The sequence below is a fragment of the Lutra lutra genome, chromosome 17 (genome assembly GCF_902655055.1).
Source record: "Lutra lutra chromosome 17, mLutLut1.2, whole genome shotgun sequence".
NCBI classification, from domain to species: domain Eukaryota; kingdom Metazoa; phylum Chordata; class Mammalia; order Carnivora; family Mustelidae; genus Lutra; species Lutra lutra.
In genome coordinates this window covers 6,734,234-6,754,950 of record NC_062294.1, presented here as the reverse complement: position 1 = coordinate 6,754,950, position 20,717 = coordinate 6,734,234, and the positions used below count along the sequence as shown (strand labels likewise).

The following is a 20,717-nucleotide window of genomic DNA, read 5'->3' as shown; positions in this document are numbered from 1 at the left end:
GCCTCTGGGTTACTGGAAATGTTCTTTATCTTGATCCGGCTCGTGATTCCACAGGGGTGCTCATACGAACAATTCACGGAGCCATACACAAGATTAGTGCACTCTACTGTATGTTATACCTCAATAAAGATGTTTTGATAGCTAATAAATATAGTGTTCATTTCAAAACTTGCTGAAGAAGAGGTCTGACACATTTCACGAAAAGTTAAGAATGAATTCAAATGTTAAAACAATAAAATTAAAGGCACGTAGCATGAAATCAAAGGACTAGAATGGGGTGTTTCAAGAGCTGGAGCAGGAAAAGGGAGTGTTAGAGGGAGTCAGAAAACAGAGTATGGCCACCTAGAGCCCAGCACCAGGAAGAAACCCTCAGAGAGGTCGTCAGCCCAGACCTACTGGGGACCTGGCGGGAGGGGAAGAGACTAGATTCTGGCATGGAAGTCAACTAGGAGCTAATCATTCCTGGGGCTCCTTGCTGGCTCAGTCAGTCGAGCATCTGGCTCTTGATTTCAACTCAGGTCATGATCTTAGGGCTGTGAGACTGAGCCCTGCATTGGACTCTGTGCTGTGTGTGGAGTCTGCTTGGGATTCTCTCTCCCTCTGTCCTTCTTTCACTCATGCTTTCTCTAAATAATTAAATCAAATATTAAAAAAAAAAAAAAGCAGCAGCAGCTCATCATTCCTGAGCTGGAAAGGACACCACTGAAAACCAGAATGAACATTGGTGTTAAAAGCAATGACTGACATAACACTAAGTATTTACTGAGCATCTACTATAGGCCAGGCCCTGCTGCTGGCGCTTCACAGGAGTCATCTCCTTTAATCATTCTGGCCACTCTGTGAAGTTACTCTGGTTACCCCAAGTTTACAGAGTGCAGTAACTTCCCCGGGGCTTCCAAGGGTCAGAGAAAGAGACCTAGGGCAGGCAGGTAGGAAAGCCAGTGAATGAAAGGATTTCAAGTGACTTCAGACATTTGAACAGGTCTGAGGAGCAGACAGATTACTTACGTGATACAAATTCTGCAGGAATGACCAGCTCATTGTCCACCCAGCGGTGTACTGACAGAATCCTAGGAAAAGAGCAGAAATGGAGTATTTTTTTAATGCTTTCAGGTATATAAGCATATAATCCCCAAACTAAATTTAAAGGGTACAGTGTGCAAAAGGGTGTGGCTTGAAGGGAGAAAGTAAAGTTTCTTGCACTGAACTTGGTTTGAAAGTAGATTTTGGGGGCAACCTATCCCAAGAGCTGTTATACTGTGACTTCTTGCAATCTGGGAGTTTCATTTCATGTACTTCAAGTCACTCTTCCTAATTTGTCTTCCTTCATGCAATGTCAGGTTAGGCAGAAAGGGATGAAAACATTCAGGAAACTTCCAGCTCTCCCCACCTTCCTCTCTTCTGTTTCTTTCTTTTGATAAGTATATATTTATTACACACATATTATATTCCATGCATTGCTTTAGAGGTTAAGGATACAGTGATGAGTAAAATAGGAAGTTTCTGCCAGGCCTCATGAAACCAGTATTAAAGTCAGAGGAGACACACAATTTATAAATAAACATGTAATTCCAGGCAGTGATTGAATGCAGTGAGGAAAAATGAAGTTAGGTGAAAGCCTTTCTTTTTTTTGTATGTGTATTTTTCTAATCTTTTTTTTTTAAGATTGTATTTATTTATTTGACAGAGAAAGAGATCACAAGTACACAGAGAGGCAGGCAGAGAGAGAGGGGGAAGCAGGCTCCCCGCCGAGCAAAGAGCCCGATGCGGGGCTCGATCCCAGGACCCTGAGACCATGACCTGAGCCAAAGACAGAGCCCCAACCCACCGAGCCACCCAGGTGCCCCCTAATCTTTTTTTTTTTAATTTTTTTTATTATGTTATATTAGTCACCATACAGTCCATTAGTTTTTGATGTAGTGTTCCATGATTCATTGTTTGCGTATAACACCCAGTGCTCCTCCTTACTACCCGTCACTGGGCTCACCCATCCCCCCACCCCCTCCCCTTTAAAACCCTAAGTTTGATTCCCAGAGTCCATAGTCTCTCATAGTTCCTTTCTCCGATTTCCCCGCTTTCATTTTTCCCTTCCTTCTCCTAATGTCCTCCATGCTATTCCTTATGTTCCACAAGAAGTGAAACCATATGATAACTATCTCTTTCTCTGCTTGACTTATTTCACTTAGCATAATCTCCTCCAGTTCCATCCATGTTGATGCAAATGTTGGGTATTCATCCTTTCTGATGGCTGAGTAATATTCCATTGTATATATGGACCACATCTTCTTTATCTGTTCATCTGTTGAAGGGCATCTTGGCAAGTGGAGGCCTTTCTGAGGGGTTGATGTTTAAGCTTTGATCTAAGTAGAACAAAAGAGCAAGCTATGAGAACATGGCGAAAGAGAATTCCAGGATCAGAAATCAGCCAGTGCAAAGGTCCTGAGGTGGGCATACATGGTCAGAGAAGAGCAAAAAGGCCAGTTTAGTTAGTACACACCAAGGAAAATAAAAGGTCTTTGTAAGCCACAGGGAAGCCATTGGAAGGTTTTGCATTGGGAAGCAACTTGATCTGTTGGCCTACCGGGAGAAAGAACTCACAAGGGATCAAGACAATAAGCAAGGAGAGCGACCAGGAGGCCACTGCTGGAGTCTAGGGGGAGTTAATTAGCGACTGTATCAGGATGGTACTGGCAGAGGTTTTAAGTTGAAGCTGGATTCAGGAGACTGTCTGCAGGAAGAGCTACAGGGTTTGCTGGTGAGAACAGTATGAGAGACAGGTTGAGGATGTCCCTAAGTTTCTGTCCTTCAGTCCTTAAATGAATGATGCTGCCACTGATTTGGGGAATGATTAGGTTTAAGGGGTAAACCAGGAGGTTAATTTCTGACATGTTGAATTGCAGATGCCCATTAGATATTCACTTGGAGCTGTTAGCAGGCTGTTGCTTGGTGTTTGGTGGGGGAATCATAGAAACCATCTGAAGTAATGGATAAAGAAGATGTGGTCCATATATACTATGGAGTATTATGCCTCCAACAGAAAGGATGAATACCCAACTTATGTATCAATGTGGACAGGCCTGGAGATTATGCTGAGTGAAATAAGTCAAGCAGAGAAAGACAGTTATCATATGGTTCCACTTATTTGTGGAGCATAAGGAATAACATGGAGGACATGGGGTGATGGAAAGGAGAAGTAAGATGGGGGAAATCGGAGGGGGAGAGAAAGCATGAGAGACTGTGGACTCTGAGAAACAAACTGAGGGTTTTGGGGGGGTGGGGGATTGGGAGAGCCTGGTGGTGGGTATTAAGGAGCACATATTGCATGGAGCACTGGATGTGGTGCATAAACAATGAATCTTGGAACACTGAAAAAAATAAATTAACAAGAAGAAAGAAATCATCTAAAGTAATCCCTTATAGACAGATAAATCTCAGTGCTCCCTAATTATTAACATTTATTCATTCAGTAAATATTTCTTGATACTTACTGTGTGTCACACACTCTACTGGGTGCTGGGGAGTACAGCACAGATTTGGTCAAAAACAGTCACTCTCTTTATTACAACTTAATTAGTTCACTCGTTTCTAAGACACTTCTCTGAATGTGTAAATACAAAGAATCAACTCTCAAGAGTTATAAATACTGAGATGCTCTCTGACTCAGCAATTTGGAAGAGCTTAGATTTTCCGAAAGAAAAGAGCTATAAATAGATTTGGACAAATGACAGATTTACTCATAAAATATGCGAAGACCGCCTTAAAATGAATCAGAAGAGACTGTCTCTCAACCAAATTAATGTTTATGAAGAGTCAACTTGGTGTAATGGAAAAGCTTACAGGGCTGGAAGGCAGAAGCTCTGGGCCTGTGTGTTCTGCTTGGACTAGGTCACATGTATGACCTTGACTGAGTCCTTGACTCATCCTGGGTCAGTTTTCTCTTCAAAAAATTGAATGTAAGTTTCAGTGTTTTCTAAAGAGCCTCCAAACTATTAAGTTCTTTCTTTGCATTATTTCTCTTGCTGGACTCTCATTCTTCTTTCCAACATTTTTAAAAAAACAAAACTCCAAACTCCAAGGTGATTCTTCTCTTCCATGAGGGCTCATCTTTCAAACCAAAGTAAAGCTGGCTTTTTTCCTTTTTGCAACTGGAAATTTTTTTTTTTCTGATTCTAAGAAAATGATCCATGATCAGAAAAGCACAGAGAGGGTAAAAAAGTCTCTACACTCATACCTCTGAGGTAACGCTATCTGTTGTATCTACAACGTATCATATGGGAGGTGTTGAATATTTGTTGAATGAATGACTGCGGCTAGTATTTGTGAATTTTAGTCAAAAAGAAATTAAGAAATAAAGAAAGAGGAAGGAAGGAAGGATGGAAGGAAGGAGAGAGAAGAAAAAAATCCTTTCTCTGGGGGTTGTTTAGCCACTAAGGCAGCAGGGGTCAGTTACAGTCACCAGGGACTGAAATGGCTGGGAGCCTACCAGATCTCAAACTACTGGTTTCACAACAGCTGAGATTTGAAATCCATGGAATGTGGGGAAACAATAACACCAAATACACCATTCTGAAGGCTGTAAACAGTATCAAGGGTGGCTCAGTTTGAGCAATAACAAGGAAGCCTACAAAACAGTCCAAGGGCTAACCAGGAGTGGCTCCTGCAGCTGACAGGAGGGCAGGTTCTGCCCCACAGATCCTTCCTCCCACGCTTGGGCCCTTTCCCTTCCCTACAGCACCAGGATGTGTTTTCTTGGGGCACCTGAGCTGACCTCAAAACTTTATTGAAAACCTAGCATCTTTTTGATTGTTAACTTCCCTCTCAGTAAAAGGTGGTTTTCTGGTTACCAGGGGGCATCTGGGCAGAGGCTTTAGAGAGACCTGCATTAATCAGGGAAAAGGTAGTTACTAGCTTCAGAGGGTCACCTGTGCAACGGGCAGAGCAGAAGACCTTATATATGCTTTCAGAGACGGCCCTGCTATTGGCAATATTTCCCAACAGCCCACCTGCCTGAGTAACTCATTCATCTTTCAAAAATCAAGCTCAAATAGGACATTCAAGGAAGGTCTCCAAGCAGCCTCCCAGGGCAGAGTCCCTGTGCTATGCCATGTTCCTGCTTTCTGTGCTGAACTTACCGCACTATAATTAACTGGTTTCTAGGCTGGTTTGCGAGCTCCTCCAAGGTAGGAGCTGTGTTGTATTCACTCATGTTTCAAGGGACCTGCATAGTGCCTGGTGCTTAATAGATGCCGCTCCACTGCTTTTGCATAATTAGAGGTAGCAAGTCGGGTAAATGAGCACAGCAGGCAGGATGTAACTAACCCAGTGGGGTCAGGGGGTGACAGGGAGCTGAGGAACACTCCATCCAGAGCAGGAAGCTGCCCTTCAGCTCTAGCAGACTGCTCCGTGGGACAACGGCCCAGTGGGGCCAAATCCGGTGATTTTTTAAGATCTCAAAATTCAGATCCACATGTCAAATGTCCCAGTTTTTCAACATTAGCTCTTCCTTCCATTTGGGAGAAAAAGATGCATGGGAGAAAAAGAAAAAGTGTGGCACCATTTCCTTTGTGGAGCAGTGCCTACCCCTTCCTTTTGTCAAAATGCCAGAGAAGGTTCACCTCTACCAGGAAGAGCCTACCTGACTAATCCCTAGTCACCTCCAGTTATTTCAACTAAGGCAACACTTCCATTCCAGGGAAACTGGTTACCTGAGGGTAATTCTCTTACTTGAGCCTTGTTTTGTTTTGGAACCTCCTTGGTAGTTCAAGAGTAGACCAGTATTCCATGCAATTAATAAGTGTTTATCAAGTATTTATATTGTACAGATAACTCTGTCATATACATCACCTTTGACCCCAACAACCCAGTTGGGAATGAAGACAAAGACAAAGAAAGTAAAAACAGCAGATAAAATTCAGAAAACATTTATTAAGTGCTTGGTATTCACATTTTTGTTCTCCATCCATCCGACATTCAGTGAGCGTTACTACAGCCCTGCACTGTGCTTAGCACCTGGAAATCGAGCCACTAAAATGTACAAGCTAGTTAGTGACATGGATAAGGAAACCCATTTATAATAAGTCGCCTGGCAGAGCAATGTTCAAGGTACAGCAACAGATTGGAGAAACGTGTGTCGACCTCTCCCAGGGACACTGGGCAGGTAGTATCACAGAGAAGATAAGTTCGAGCTGCTTATCTCAGTTTTTTGTGTTTTTTTTTTTTTTGCTTTACTTTTATTGTGACATTTTACAACACACACAAAAATACTGAGATTAGTACAATGAAACTCCATGTACTCACAACCTGCTTTAACAATTAGTAACTCATATACACTTCTGATTCATCAGTACCCTCCGCCGCTTCCCTCCATCCCTCCATTTTGTCTGGAAGCCAATCCGAGATGTCTTTATCATTTCACCCATAAATGCTGTGTTTAAAGAAGGACTAGAAATGTCTAGACCTTCCACTATTAAATTCCTTTTCCCCATCCATTCTGCCAGCAGCTCTGCCAGAGTTACACACCCTGATTCCTGCGGTGACTCGGAAGCCTTAGCTGGTTCAGGGCGGAGACTCAAGGCTGTACCGGACCCTTTCAGTTGGTTGAAGAAGAAGATGGAACTGATCCAGTGAAAACCCCCTCCTGCCTTATCTCAAATGCTGACCATTCTTCAGGTCCTTGGTCCCAATCGTTAATTCTTCAGAAAAACTGCTAATTCTTTAGAAGCTTATTGAATTAACTGAATTTAGAAGCTTATTGAGAGTCGTACAAATGAACTAATGTTTGTACAAACAACCGAGTGTTTGAACAAAGTGGTGGCTACACTCCACACTCCCATGTGCCCTTAACCTCCAGGGAAACCTAAGACCCAAGGGGCTTGCCCTGACTGCGCCGACCCAAAGCTGCTTCCTGTCACAAGTTCGATCTTCACTGGGTTGGGAACCTAGACGCACCTGAGCATCTGGTTCTCTACACACACCCTCCAGTCCTTTGGCATTTCCTGTCTGCCTGAAAGGCAGCAACAGCCACGCAGTTACCCGACCAGAACACTGTCCCGGACTCCCTCTCCCTCACAATTCTGTCTGTTCCTTCACAGCCACCCATGATTAACCACATCCACCACCCATCCTCCGATTTAGGTCCCGGGCCCCTTCCTTCAAGTACGGCAACACTGAAGCATCTTTCTGCCTTTAGCACGACCCTCCTCGTTCTGCACGCAGCTGGGGGATCCCGCGGCTGTTCAAAACCCTCTCATAGTTCCTGACCCCTGCGGGATCAAGACCAACCTCCCTACCACCGACCAGGGGGCTCCGCAAAATACAAGGTCTGTCAGTCAGCTCTGCAGCTTCATCCGCTCCATCCCTCCGTAGCCGGCAAACAAAGGCTCATTCTGCAGGGCCTGCTTTCTCGGGTCTCTGTGCTCTCACCCGGGAAGCGCCTCTTCTCTCAGGAATAGGAAAAGCTACACCCACCGCGCCCTCGCTTACAAGCGTGAGCTCCCACGAGTCCGCAAAACCACGAAGTCATCACCTTCACTGCGCAGACGGAGACATGGAAGACGGGCGCCTTACCCATGGCCACACAGCTGCTCAGTGGAGGAGGCAAGGCTCGGATTCAGACTCGCGGCGCCAGAGGCCCCGGCCTGAGCCAGAAGAGTCCCGGGGGCCTGCGCACCTTCCACCGCGGCAGCGACGGCTCTCGGCGGCGGACAGCCCCTGGCCGCGCGGGAACGGCGACCAGCTGATCCAGCAGAGGAACTAGGCTTCTGATTGGCCGCCTCCGGCAACCGTTGGAGAGAGGGCGGGACCGAGGGCCCGGGGGCGTCGCAGAGAAATGACGCAACGCCGCGGCTCCTTAAAGGCGCCAGCCCCTTGCGCCGCCGATGGCGCAGGCGCGTTCCGGGGGCTCCCGCTGCTTCTCCGAGCGCAGAGTGTCGGGCGGGACGGGCGCGCGCGCGCGCGCGGGCTGTGCACACAGGGCGCGCGCCGGGCAGCTCCTAGGGTCTGGCGGGGCGGCTGAGGCAGCTGGACCAGACGGCTGACGAGGCGGCGCCGAGATGGCCGAAGGCAGCGCTGTGTCCGACCCTCAGCATGCCGCGCGTCTGCTGCGAGCGCTCAGCTCTTTCCGCGAGGAGTCCCGCTTTTGCGACGCGCACCTGGTCCTCGACGGGGAGGAGATCCCCGTGCAGAAGAACATCCTGGCGGCCGCCAGTCCGTACATCAGGTGAGGAGGGGGCCGCGGCGGGCCGGGCGGGGCCGCGCTGCCCGGAGCCCGGGGGTGGGCCGGGCCCGGCCGGGCGTGTCCCCGGAGCACCTGGTCCCCACTCCCCCAGCCGCCCCGCTCCTCCCGGCTCACCGCTCGGCGCGGGGTCCCTCCGGCGGACGCCCTGCCGGACCCCCGGGACGGCCCCTTAGCTTCGGTTACCCTCGGGCCAGACCCGTGTCCCCCGCGGACCCCCGGCTCCTTGGAGTGGACCCCTGGAGCCTGGGCCGCAGCTCTCCAGTCCTCCCTGCTCCGGTGCCCACCGCCCGGCGTTCGCACGGGCCTCCGAGCCGCCGACGCCCCGGGACGCCGTCCTGGGCCGGCCGGGGACCCGCACCCGCGAGCAGGGCGGAGCCTCGCCCGGGCCCGGCCCGCGGAGCCGGGCTGAAGTTTGCCGGCCGCTCGCCTCCAAATCGCGCAGTGGGCCGGGCCGGCGCGGCGAACGGAGCCGGGCGCGCCCCTCCCGCGGAGAAGCCGAACAAACACTTCCTCGCCCTCTGCGGGCAGAGGGAAGAGCCCGTGGGACCTTCTCCCCGGGGTCCGCCATCAGACCCCCGAGGCCGAAGTTCCTGTCAGACGCGTCTTTTTCCACGCCCGGTGGGAGCTCCGTGTAAAAGCTGGGCTGTGCGTTATAGGCACACGTTAAAGTAAGCTGTAGCTAATTTTAGAGCACTTACTGTAATTCTCAGGATGCGGTTACAAGCCAGGATCGTGTGATTTCAGAGACTCAGAGAGCATTTTAAAACTTAGGTAAAACAAAGCTTAAGCTGTTATGCTAAGTCAACTAAGCAGGTTAACAAAGGTTGATAACATGGTGCTTAATCCAGTGTGTCCGATCTTGCGAGGGGCTCTATTTTTTTATAGCAACTTTCTGCAAACTGGGTGGCTCTTTTACCAAGAGAAAATAAAATACTAAAAGCTGGAGAAACTGTCCAGTAAGCGGGTTAAATATAGACTAATAGAGAATGTCACTAGAATTGACAGGTCAGAAAAAGCAAAATGATGGGCATGTATTCTTAGGGCTTTGTCCCAGCACCACTTGGCACCGAAACTCCATCTTAACCTTTGCATTAGGAGATACCTCTGCCAACTCAGAAGCTGTTCAGGTGCTCTTGTAACTTCTCCTGGCTGCGTCCTGTAAATCTGCTTGCACTCTTTGTGGATTTAAAGGTGGGGCGCAGGGAGCCTTTGTTAGAATGGAATTTGGATTGCCAGTCTGATAGACAGCTCCTACCTGGCCATTGGGAGGTTTGAGCAGTCAGCATCAAATTGGAATCGGCAGGTCACAGTCTTCCCCGTATCCAAAGTATTCCCTGTTTCGGGAGATAGCACAACTACTATAGATGAATTATTGTTGTAAGTGGCATCCAGCAGACTTAAAATTACAAATCACCAAACACATGCTCTCTATCCCCTTCCCATGCTTCAGTTTTCTCCATACCGCTTACCACTGTTAATATACCCTCCGTTTCTCTCATTTACTTTATCCATCTTCCCTAGCCACCGTGTAAGCTCTGTGAGGCCAGGGAGTTTTCTTTTGTCCATTACTGTATCCCTGGCAGCCAGAAAGAACAGTGCCTAGTGGTTCAGCAAATGTGTTGATGAGTGATGGCCTGCCTTTCTTCCCTGGCAGGTTGGACCTGAGATGACTGGCTCTGTTATATTTCATTTCAGATGCTCAGTTATCCCTCATTGAGAAGAGCACTAGGCCTGCTTTCTCCTTCTACCTTTTACTCGTATGGCTGTGATCTCTTGGCGGATGACTTATTCTTGACTTCAGCTCACTAGTCTGGTAAATGAGGGATAAAATGTGTCTTCGTCTCATGTAATCTTTGACCTGTAGAGGAACATGAAATAGTGCTTTGAACTCCTCCAGGTTGACACACAAGTCTACAGAGGTAGTGGTCATTGCTGCTATATCTTCTGCATTCCGAAAGATGTGGTATCCCCTTGGGACATGGTGGCAAATAATGAGAATATGTAGTAATGTCAAATGTTACTTACTTAACAGTAGCAGTAATTTAGGGGTGAAATACTACTCATCAAAGTAGCCAAGCTGAAAGGGACTTCAGATCTTTTTCTGGTCTAGTTCTGTCACTTTTCAAATAAGGAAATGGGGCTTGGTGGGCCTTAGTGATTTGTATTATAATGAAGTTACTAGTACCTAGTGGTTGAACTAAGATTAGACTCCAAGTTAATGATACCTCATCTCCTACTCTAACCATACCACATTACGACATTAACTCGTACCTGAGTATTCTTCGTGTAAGCTCTACTACTTATTGATTCACAATATAATTTAAATGTTTACCAAATACTTGTACATACTGTCTCATTTTGATTTTCACTTCCATCTTATTTACTAGGTAGGGCAGATATTTTTGACATTTTATAGATAAATAGGAATCAGTCCATGTATTTTTGTCAGTGACTGATTAAGTTTATTTGACTGTTGAAGTAGTGGAATGTTTTTGGTTGTCCTTTAAAATGATGAAGCTCAAGTCTACTTCAAAGTAATTTGACTAATATATAATACTACTTAGAAATAAACTTTTTAGTTATTTTTATAGCCGTGATTTCATGCTTTTATAATGTATCTGTTTTGTTTGAAAGGGACTGTAAAGAGTTTTGCTGAAACAAAATGAATTTGCATGTTCTAGCACTTGATGTTTCTTTCTCTTTTGAAACTTAAGCATTAAGGTCTGTGATGTCATTAATATGTAGATTGGGTGCTCCAAAGTTTAGTAGTCTCTGATATAAAAATTTAAGTTTTGTTTATTAAATTTAGTTGGCCAGTTTAACTATCCTAAGCAATGTAAAGTTGTATGATTTAGAAACAATGTTATATATTGCTTCTGAATGCTCAAAAAAGGGAACCAATTCAGCTTTGTCAGAGTAGAAATTAAAGCAATTCATTGGCATACTTTCTACTTAATAGAGAAAAGTCTTTTAACCTAACTTATTGGTTTAATCATTTCCTGTGCTTTGTCTTTGGTTTAGCATTTATTTTTCCTCCTGCTACTCTCGGCTATCCAACAAGGACTTTCAGTATAAGAGGAACAAACCAGAAAACTCAGCTTTAGCAGGAGAATCCTAATGATAACCTGAAAAAAGGTTGTATAGAGTAGATGTTATGCAGTTTTAGGATACAGATGCTACTGGAAGGAGGGCAGGACCTTCCACAGTCCATCATTAAGCTCAGTAAGTGGGATGCTGCTTTCCCAGTATGCCCTCTTTACGGCTGTTTCCCATTCTGATCCCTGAATGATGTTTTTTCCTTTAGTTTGTTGGGAAAACTAAATCTAAATGTAGCTGACGACCTTTAAGGATGACAAAGTTGAATTCGTTGGTATAACGACCCACAGGATCTTTCCTTTCTCAGCAACCCTGAGACCTTCTGGGAAAGGTTCCCTGAGGCTTATAGGAAATTTCCCTTTCCCTTGATTATTGCAAAGTTTGCTTTGCTTCATGTCTGAGGCTCTTCTGATTCTGGCACAATTCCATTGATCTGATACAGAGTTCGGACTCTTACGAGCTGTGGTTCTTTGGGAGTTATGTATGTGAAAAGGAACTGTATGATTCTGCAAGACCACGTGCATGTTCCTATCTTGTCACTTTTGGGGGCGGGGGTGGAGATGCTATTTATTTATGGCAAATACTCCACATTCATGATCCTCTCCAGTTAGAAGTTCTTTGAAATGATGCCATTGGTCTTGACCAGTCAGAGGATAGAGTCCCCTGACTCACCCATCCTGCCAATGGCCTCACAGGTAGCATAGGTTTTAAACTGGCCATTGAGCCTGTTGTCACCTTGTCAGCCTCAGCCACGTTCACCTGGATGGATGCGTGGTCCTTGGTGCTGATGACGCAGTTGCTAGAGGAGTATTTCCACAGCACGTACAGGTGCACGAACTTGCCGTGTTCTTCTGCAAGTCGAGGGCACACCTGCTGCTACCTCCACCATTGTGGGCCCAGAAAAGCCTCTATTCACTTTTGAGAATTTCAGTTTTTTCTGGGGAATTGGAGCGTTAATTGTTTAGCTTTTCGTCATGGTGAGTAAAGGGAAGAAAGAGTCTCAAGATTCTTAGATCCCTTGAGTCAGCCAACGGTAAGAATGGCAGCTTTTCCCCCTTGGTTTTTTTTGTTTTTTTTGTTTTTTTTTTGTTTTTCCAGGGAGAGCTGGTCTTGAGACGGTGGAGTAGAGACACTGGGCCCGGAATCCAGTCTAGGTCATCTTGGATCCCCTTTCCGGGACTTGGTTTCCTCATCTGCAAAGTGAGGTTGGCCGGGCCACAGGAACGACAAATCCCCTTTAAGTCTGAATTGGGTGGCTCCATGCTATTTTTGTTTTGTTTTGTGTGTCTATGTTGTGGAGAAGGGCCTGTTCTGTTCTTACAGCTTTATTATATCATTTAAAGTTTTGTTGTACATTGACATTAAGGCATTTCCTCTGCCCTTTCACACATGATTTGGTTGGGTATTCTGTTCTATGAATCCAGCCCCATAGAGCTATTTTGTAACAAGCATTGACTCTATGCTGTTACTCTGGGCATATTCCAAGGCCTAATTATCGATGAGCCTATTTTGCCATTTAAATCTAAACTTTGACTCATAGATGATGATGATGAACTACTTAAGGAGACTAGTATGATCTCTGTAGGAAGTCCAAGTTTCAGAGCAGCATGGAAATTGTCAACATCCTTTCTTTGGGCACCTGAAACCTGTCCTGTACTTGATCGGGACTAATATCCATTAGTTTGTCTGCTGTGTACAGAGCATGCTGTTGGTACCCAAGTCCCTTTTCTTTCACTGGTGCTTTGAGTTTTTGGTCCTCTATGTGTGGCCGCTGCTGCCACAGGATTTTGAATGGTGACTGTAACCTATTAGGTTCCTTAGTGCCTAAGGGTTCAACTAGAAGCTCCCAGTTCTGAGACTCTTGCTGAGTCGTGAGCATCCTTAAGTTCAAATGATGACATCTGCCTCTTACTGTTCCTTCATGGTGCTGGGGATGTAAGTCGGGCCTGAATATCTTTTAATGGATCTGGGCCTTGTTTTTGTCCGGCCACTGTAAGGCATCCCGAACGACTTCACAAGATGCAGTCTGTCCTGAGGGCTTACAGTCATCAATGCAAAATTATTTTTTTTTCTTTTTCTCCCCTTCCTCCTTCTCCCCCTTCTCCTCCTTCTCTTTCACCTTCCCCTCCTTTCTGGTGTTTGCAATCGTGTTTGATGAAACCCTTTTTTTATGTGAGGTTTTCAGAACTGATATTAAAGTATGTTCTGTTTCAGAAGGACCAATGCAGCATTTTCTCTGGCTTCTAAGGAAAACTAAGCACTTGCAAATTGGAGCTCTAAGTCCAACATAGATTGCTCATTTCAGCTTAAAGGTTTTTATTTATCTGAGATAGTGGTTGCCTGCTAGTAGCAGTGAATGTTCTAATTCTGGAGAGATTTTTTGGAAGGTTTCAAATGGTGAAACAAATCAATGAAATTCTTGTTAGACTAGTGGATCTGATATAAAGGGAAACATTGAGTGTTTAGACTTACAGTAGAACTTTCCTGAGGATTGCTATTTTGATTAACAGTGTATGTGATAGGGTGCCTGGGTGGCTCAGTGGGTTAAGCCACTGCCTTCGGCTCAGGTCATGATCTCAGGGTCCTGGGATCGAGTCCCGCATCGGGCTCTCTGCTCAGCAGGGAGCCTGCTTCCCCCCACCTCTCTCTGCCTGCCTCTCTGCCTACTTGTGATCTCTGTCAAGTAAATAAATAAAATCTTAAAAAAAAAAACACAAAAAACCAGTGTATGTGATAGATGAAAACATCTCCGTGAACACTGATTAAGTTCTCATTCTTTAACCTATAGCCTTTGACTTCTGCCTCTTCTCACAGTTTGTATTTTCCCTGGTAAGTCCTCTTCAGTGTTTTCAAAGTAATTTCTCTTGTGCAATTTAGAGAGTCAAGCAAGCGATTTCCACAAACTCTGGTTCTTAGGATATAGATTTGGATAATATAACCTAAGTGTACAGATTAAAGCCACTGTATCCATTGTTTAAACTGTTAATCAGTTTGTCTCATGATATCAAAGTGAGGGTTAAAATCTATTTATGATCCATAAAGAAAACATAATTAGGACAAATAAGGAGTCGTTTGGCTTATGAGTACTGTAAGGTTAGTCCTTCAGGGAGCCATATGATCCTTCGGCAGAAGACAAGTCTATCATTCTGTGTACTGAAGCTGTAATATAAATGAATAATTTGTAAGTTAGAATTCTAGGTTAAGGGTGGAGATGCAGACGTGTGGGATGTGACAAGTGGCAGACCGTGGTTGCAACCTTGAATTCAAGTGCTTCCCCTGGGTTCTCCATCCCCTGAGACAGGCTGAGTCCAAAGAAGGAAGGGATCAAAGGCTGAGGTAAAGGTGACATCTGTAGTTCTTGGGCAGGTAAAGTCACGTGTCTGTCTAAATGCCCTCCAGTGCTCAGTTGGAGCTCTTGACCCCTGTGCCCAGAAGAGCAGAGAGTGAAATCTTGGTTCTTGGTATTGACTGCCAAAAAGTGACTTAGCTGTAAAACGATGGTCTAATGTTCGCTGATTCCATTCCTCTGTGGGGATAAATTATAATATTTTCCCCTCTTTTCAGAGATATTAGAAAAATAGAATACTTAAGGAAAATAAAATCTTTTTTTTTTTTTTTTTAAGATTTTATTTATTTATTTTACAGACAGAGATCACAAGTAGGCAGAGAGGCAGGCAGAGAGAGAGGTGGAGGCAGGTTCCCTGCGGAGCAGAGAGCCCGATGCGGGGCTCGATCCCAGGACCCTGGGATCACGACCTGAGCTGAAGGCAGCGGCTTAACTCACTGAGCCACCCAGGCGCCCCGGAAAATAAAATCTTGTTAAGGTTTTTTGTTCTTTGTCCCAGAGAAGACACGGATGGCCAACACAACATCAGACATCACTCATCATCAGGAAAATGCACATCAAAGCCGCAATGAGGTATCACTGTATACCTGTTAGAAGGGCTAAAATAAAAAAAGACAGAAAATTGCAAGTGTTGGCAAGGATATAGAGAAGGAACCCTCATACACCATTGCCGGGAACATAAATTGGTACAGTCACTGCAGAAAACAGTATAGAGGTTCCTTAAAAAAATTAAGAATAGATACATAAGCAAGCAACCTAAGTGTCCATTAATAGATGAATGGATAAGGAAGATGTGTGTGTGTGTGTGTATACACACATACGTATACACACAGTAGAATATATATGTGTGTATACACACACACACATACACACACACACACGCAGTAGAATATTACACAGCCATAGAAGGATGAGATCATGCCATTTGAGACAGCACAGATGGACTGAGAGGGTTTTAGGCTAAATGAAATAAGTCAGACTGAGAAAGACAATTACCATATGATTTCATGCATAAGTAAAATCTAAAAAAATAAAAGCAACAAATTAGTAAACAACAAAAAGCAAAAAATCAGACCTAAAATTACAGAGGACAAACTGATGGTCCCCTTTGGTGGGGGGGGGGGGGATTGGGGGCAAAATGGGTTAAAAAGAGAGAGAGAGATAGGCTTCCAGTCATGGAATGAGTAAGTCATGGGAATACAAGGCACAGCATAAGGAATATAGTCAGTGATACTGTCATAGCACTGTATGGGGACAGATGGTGGCCACGCTTGTGGTGAGCACAGTATAGTGTATACACTTGGTGAGTTACTGTGCTGTCCACCTGAAACTAAGGTAACATGGGGTGTCAGTTCTACTCCAAAAAGAAAAGAGGGGCACCTGGGTGGCTCGGTCGGTTGAGCGTCTGCCTTTGGCTTAGGTCATGATCTCTAGGTTGGGTTCAAGCCCGGGATTAGGCTCCCCGCTCAGCAGGGAGTCTGCTTCTCCCTCTCCCTCTGCCTCTGTAGCTCTCCCAAATGAATAAATTTTTTTTTAAAGATTTTATTTATTTGACAGACAGAGATCACAAGTAGGCAGAGAGGCAGACAGAGAGAGAGGAGGAAGCAGGCTCCCTGCTGAGCAGAGAGCCCGATGTGGGGCTTGATCCCAGAACCCTAGGATCATGACCTGAGCCGAAGGCAGAGGCTTAACCCACTGAGTCACCCAGGGCCCCCCCAAATGAATAAATTTTTAAAAAAATCTTTAAAAAAAAAGAAAAGAGGGACGCCTGGGTGGCTCAGTTGGTTAAGCGGCTGCCTTCGGCTCAGGTCATGATCCCAGCGTCCTGGGATCGAGTCCCACATCGGGCTCCTTGCTCAGCGGGGAGCCTGCTTCTCCCTCTGCCTCTGCCTACCACTCTGTCTGCCTATGCTCATGCTCGCTCCCTCTCTCTCTCTCTCTCTCTAACAAATAAATAAATAAAATCTTTAAAAAAAAAAAAGAAAAGAAAAGAAAATCCATAGTAAAAAGAAAAAAGTAGGCATTGTCTTGAAGTATGAAATGTACTATGTTAACTCATCACAGCTAGACTTGGCCATAAAGGGACCTAACGTCATTTGTGTTAACGGTCTAGGGGCTTGACTATGGGTTTAGCCGTCTGTTCATCGAATACACCAGAAGATACTCAGTGGCAGCTAGGTGCTGCAGACACTCCGGTGACAGGTGACAGACACTGGTTGACAGGGTATCGCACTTTCCGAGGCTTGGTTTTCTTTTTGTGCAGCTGCTGTTTGAGTGTGTCTCCCACACACAGTGTCAGAACGAAGACTGAGTACATGGAGACCTAATCCCTCAAGTTACTTGTTCTACTCTGTGGGGCTAGTCAAGGAAATAAACCTAGGACCAAAGACTTGTCAACGTATTTTTGACATTTGCTGAATTTTTCAATACTGATGAAATATGTCCTGATGTTGTGTGGTACTGTCCCATTCCAAGAATGGGGAAAGAATGGACTGACTGCATTTTTAGAGTAGATCATTCTGAAAATGCTCTAAAAGTGTATTTAAAGGACTCATCTGATTATTCAGTACTACATTAGTGACCTCAGTTAATCACCTTAACAGAAACAACTGTCTTTAAGTAGAGAACATGGATCCTTGGTCAAGGTTCCCTAATAGGCTCGTTCATTCACTAAACTTTTCTTGAGCATTTTTGTGCAGCACAGCTGTACCCTGGGCGCCCGGGGCTCCAGCCCCCACTGAGTCCATCTGAGGGGGCGGACAGTGAAGACGTCTGCCACAGAGAGATATAAGGGATGGACATGGTTGCTGCTGGTCCGGGTGGAAGGAGCACCCCTCTGAGCGTCTGTAGGTGGAAGAGGAGGATTTGACCTGAGCAGGAGTGGGGGGTTGGGGGTGGTGCGTAGCTCAGGGGGCACGGGGAACCAAGTGCTGTGGTCCAGAGACCAGAACAGATGGGCACACTGGATTGGGGCAGGGGGTTGGGCAGAAGAACATCAGCATGACGAGATGGTGAGCAGCGGGTAGGAAGGCATGAAACAAGATTAGAGGGGCAGGCGGGGCCTGTTGTCCTGGTTTGGCGCTCACTCTGCCCTCCAGTGAGTTGAAACTTTCACTGTAGCATTTCCCTGAGTTGCTGGATGTGTATTGGGAGCCAACTGGGGAGGTGCTGGGGTGTGGGGACAGGACCCAATATATTCTCCCAACATAGTTTAGTCCATGCAGGGGTTGAGGTCCTGTTTTAAAGGTTATGGGTAGACACAGGCTTATAAGAAGGAGGAGATGTACTCTTACTTAGGAGGGTGCTGCCGTTGTTGGGACGGGAAATAAGGAGGCCCTCCCTGGACTAGGGTTGGTCAGAGTCAGAGTAAACTGCCTGAGTTAGGGGCAGTGGTGATAGGACTTGTCAGTGAGAAGACGCCTCAAGAGAGGCTAGGTTCACCGGTCAACAGTGCTTATCACTTACTGTGAGTATTAAATTGGGAATAGCTTTAAAAGATTCTGTTCTCAAAGTTCACAGCTTACTTGTGCAAAGACAAGTCCCAAGGTGTGGGACTGTGTTTTAGTTGTATAGATAGATGCTTGTGGCTCTAGGAGTTGTGCAGAGGAAGAGCACTTGGATTGTCATGTAAGGTTTCATGCGGGAAAACAAAGCCTTTGGACAAAGCCTTGAAGAGAAGGACTAGCAGGTGAGTGGGGCAGGAGAGAGGTTAAGCACAGCGTCAGAAGGTGTGTGCCCAGGCAGTCAGTAGACTGATGGGACTGGACTGGAGGCTCGGGTAGGGATGGTGGCAAGTGTGGATGGACAGGCAGGTGAGAGCGGGCTTCTCGAGTGCCAGCTAACAAGTTTAGATTTCATGTACTCATTAAGCACTAGTACTATGACTGGAGCCTTGGAAGGTGACTTGGTTGTGTATATCCACAGGGCTCAGGGGGCCCTGGAGTTGCTGGCTGATGGGGACGGCTCGCCGTGGCAGCGTCCTGGGCACCAGGTAGAGGCCGGTATCCACGCTTAGGAAAGAAAGCAGCCTGCCGTTTTCTGAATGTGGGGACTGAGGAGGAGGAGGTAGCAGATTTCAAGCCTGGCTGCCTAAAGAAAGTGGGAAGCATAACATTCTGTTTTTGTGTTGAACTTGGGGTAACATTGCTGAATAAACATCTTCCTTATATTCTTCTGGTTCTTGAAAATTCTACGAGTGCTCCACAGATCTGTGAATATGAATGTTTATTTTTGCGGCATTTCTTGTCTGTGCCGTCCTCACCTCCTCTTTTGTGACAGATAACATTTGTACTCCTCCTTCAGGCCCCGGTTCGATATCCCTTCCTCACATTCTCCCAGTTCGGCCAAACAGTCCAAACAGTCGCTCCCTCCTACAGACTCCTTTAGCATATCGCATGTGCCTTCAGCACTGCCTGTCTTTCCTTCCGTGGGGGGAATTAGAATAGACAGGTGCACTGGGTGCTTTCAGAGCCCTCGTCTTTATCTCCAGGGCCAGAGGCCCTAAGCTCATTACCGGAAAGCCCCTCCACAAGAGCACTGAGTTGACTGCTGTCTGTAAGTCCTGACGAAGACGCGGAAGGTCAGAGTCCAGGATGCCGGACACGCTCCTCCCAGACAGGCTGACACTCTTTCCTGTAACATTTTACTGAGTGACTGTGTGCTGAGGATGGGGTAGAGAGACAGAATCAACCATTCTGTGACAGAAGTTACTACCAGAGAGTCTTTAATTTGCCCCGTTTTAGATGCACAGTCAACCCAACCAGCCATTTCTGGTGCCAAGAAACCTGGAGAAGAAGGGACCAAATTCTTTATTCAGAAGGAGCAGCTCTAGTGAGAGCACTTTTGTTACGACATGACTAAAGAATTCATTGAGAAGCATTCATTCCCTTGACAACATTTTGGAAGGCACTTTGAGTTTCAAGTAGTTTGGTGAAGTTTATAATAGTAGATTGTAAATTATGGAGACGCCAGAAGCAAGAAGGCAGCTGAAGCTGCTGGAGAGGGGCTCAGCCCACCCTTTAGGAAAGGGAGCTGAAGGGCCGTGTTGGAGGCTGTGTTTTGTTTCTGGTTTTCTCTACCTCCACTATCTCCTTCCTCAAAAAGGAGAAAAAAAAACACCAAAAACTAAAAAAACAAACCCAAAACCCCGTTTCTTAACCTTCACTTCATGCTTTGGTTTGAAACTGCTTTGAAAGGATAACTACAAACACAATAACAAGTTCATAGAAATTCTTACTTCTCCTTTAGGAGAATATTATTTAGGAGCATAAATCCTCCTTCTCTTAACGTTGGGAAGGAGGGAACAGAAGGTGAGTAGACAAGCAAAAGTTCTGTGGTACTTCGTATCCTGCCGCGAAAAAGAGGCAGAGAAGCCAGCTTCCCCGTAGAGAATCCGTGTCAGAAGTGCCCCCAAACCAAAGGGAGAACCGCGTGCACGGGGTCTTCAAAGGGCGCAGAAGGCGCCTCTCTTAAATAGCGTCTAGAAATGCATCCTGAGCAGAAAATCTGGAGCTGTCCTGACAGGTTGTGGCACGAATGTCTGTCTTTTATGTGCATTTCCAGAAGGTCAGGGTGTGACCGGAGTGAGGGCTCAGGCTTGTTTCATTCTAGAGGAATTTTTTTGCTTCACAAGTTTGCTGCATCATGATTCTGCCTTTGAACTCATCTTAAAATTTTAACATGCATTTTCAAACCTTGTCTTCTGAGAGGTAAATTTTATGGATTGCTTTACTTGCAAAATTACAAGAACCAGGTTTAAATTTTAAGAAACTTTTTTTTTTAACACAAAAAATCACGGAAGATCACGTGAGAGTTATTATGTGAGCCTTTATTCTGGTTCTGAACAGTGTACTTAATTGTCGTCGTCATCATCATCTCCCAGGTAGACCTGTCACTTGCACGAGAGCTTTCCCTCTCCTTACAGCTCAGTCCCACTCCCTGTTCATCCTTTTTAATAGCGAGTTGTACTATGTCATCTTGCTGTATGATGCAACTCGTTTTATTGTTTCCCTTTGACATGTTAATTTCCAGTTCTTTTTT

General features: G+C 45.7%; 1 protein-coding gene, 1 long non-coding RNA gene and 1 pseudogene across 3 annotated transcripts in view; 1 reads left to right on the top strand and 2 right to left on the bottom strand.

Annotated features, from left to right (window-relative positions):
- Positions 1-5,905: 5,905 nt before the first annotated feature.
- On the bottom strand, positions 5,906-7,707 carry LOC125088690 (uncharacterized). Its single transcript, XR_007123754.1, has 2 exons — positions 7,278-7,707; positions 5,906-7,243 (listed from the first exon to the last, which is right to left on the bottom strand). It is a non-coding gene; the product is annotated as an uncharacterized LOC125088690 (long non-coding RNA).
- A 163-nt stretch (positions 7,708-7,870) lies between these two features.
- Positions 7,871-20,717, top strand: part of GAN (gigaxonin) — a 59,118-nt gene continuing 46,271 nt past the window's right edge. Inside the window, exon 1 of one of the 2 annotated variants that reach the window (XM_047709980.1) lies at positions 7,871-8,218. In XM_047709980.1, coding sequence (XP_047565936.1) covers positions 8,052-8,218 — 167 coding nt within the window. In that variant the 5' untranslated portion in view covers positions 7,871-8,051. The remainder of the gene's footprint in view (positions 8,219-20,717) is intronic. The other variant, XM_047709981.1, reaches the window with a different exon arrangement.
- LOC125088802 (40S ribosomal protein S21-like) lies at positions 11,824-16,995 on the bottom strand (annotated as a pseudogene).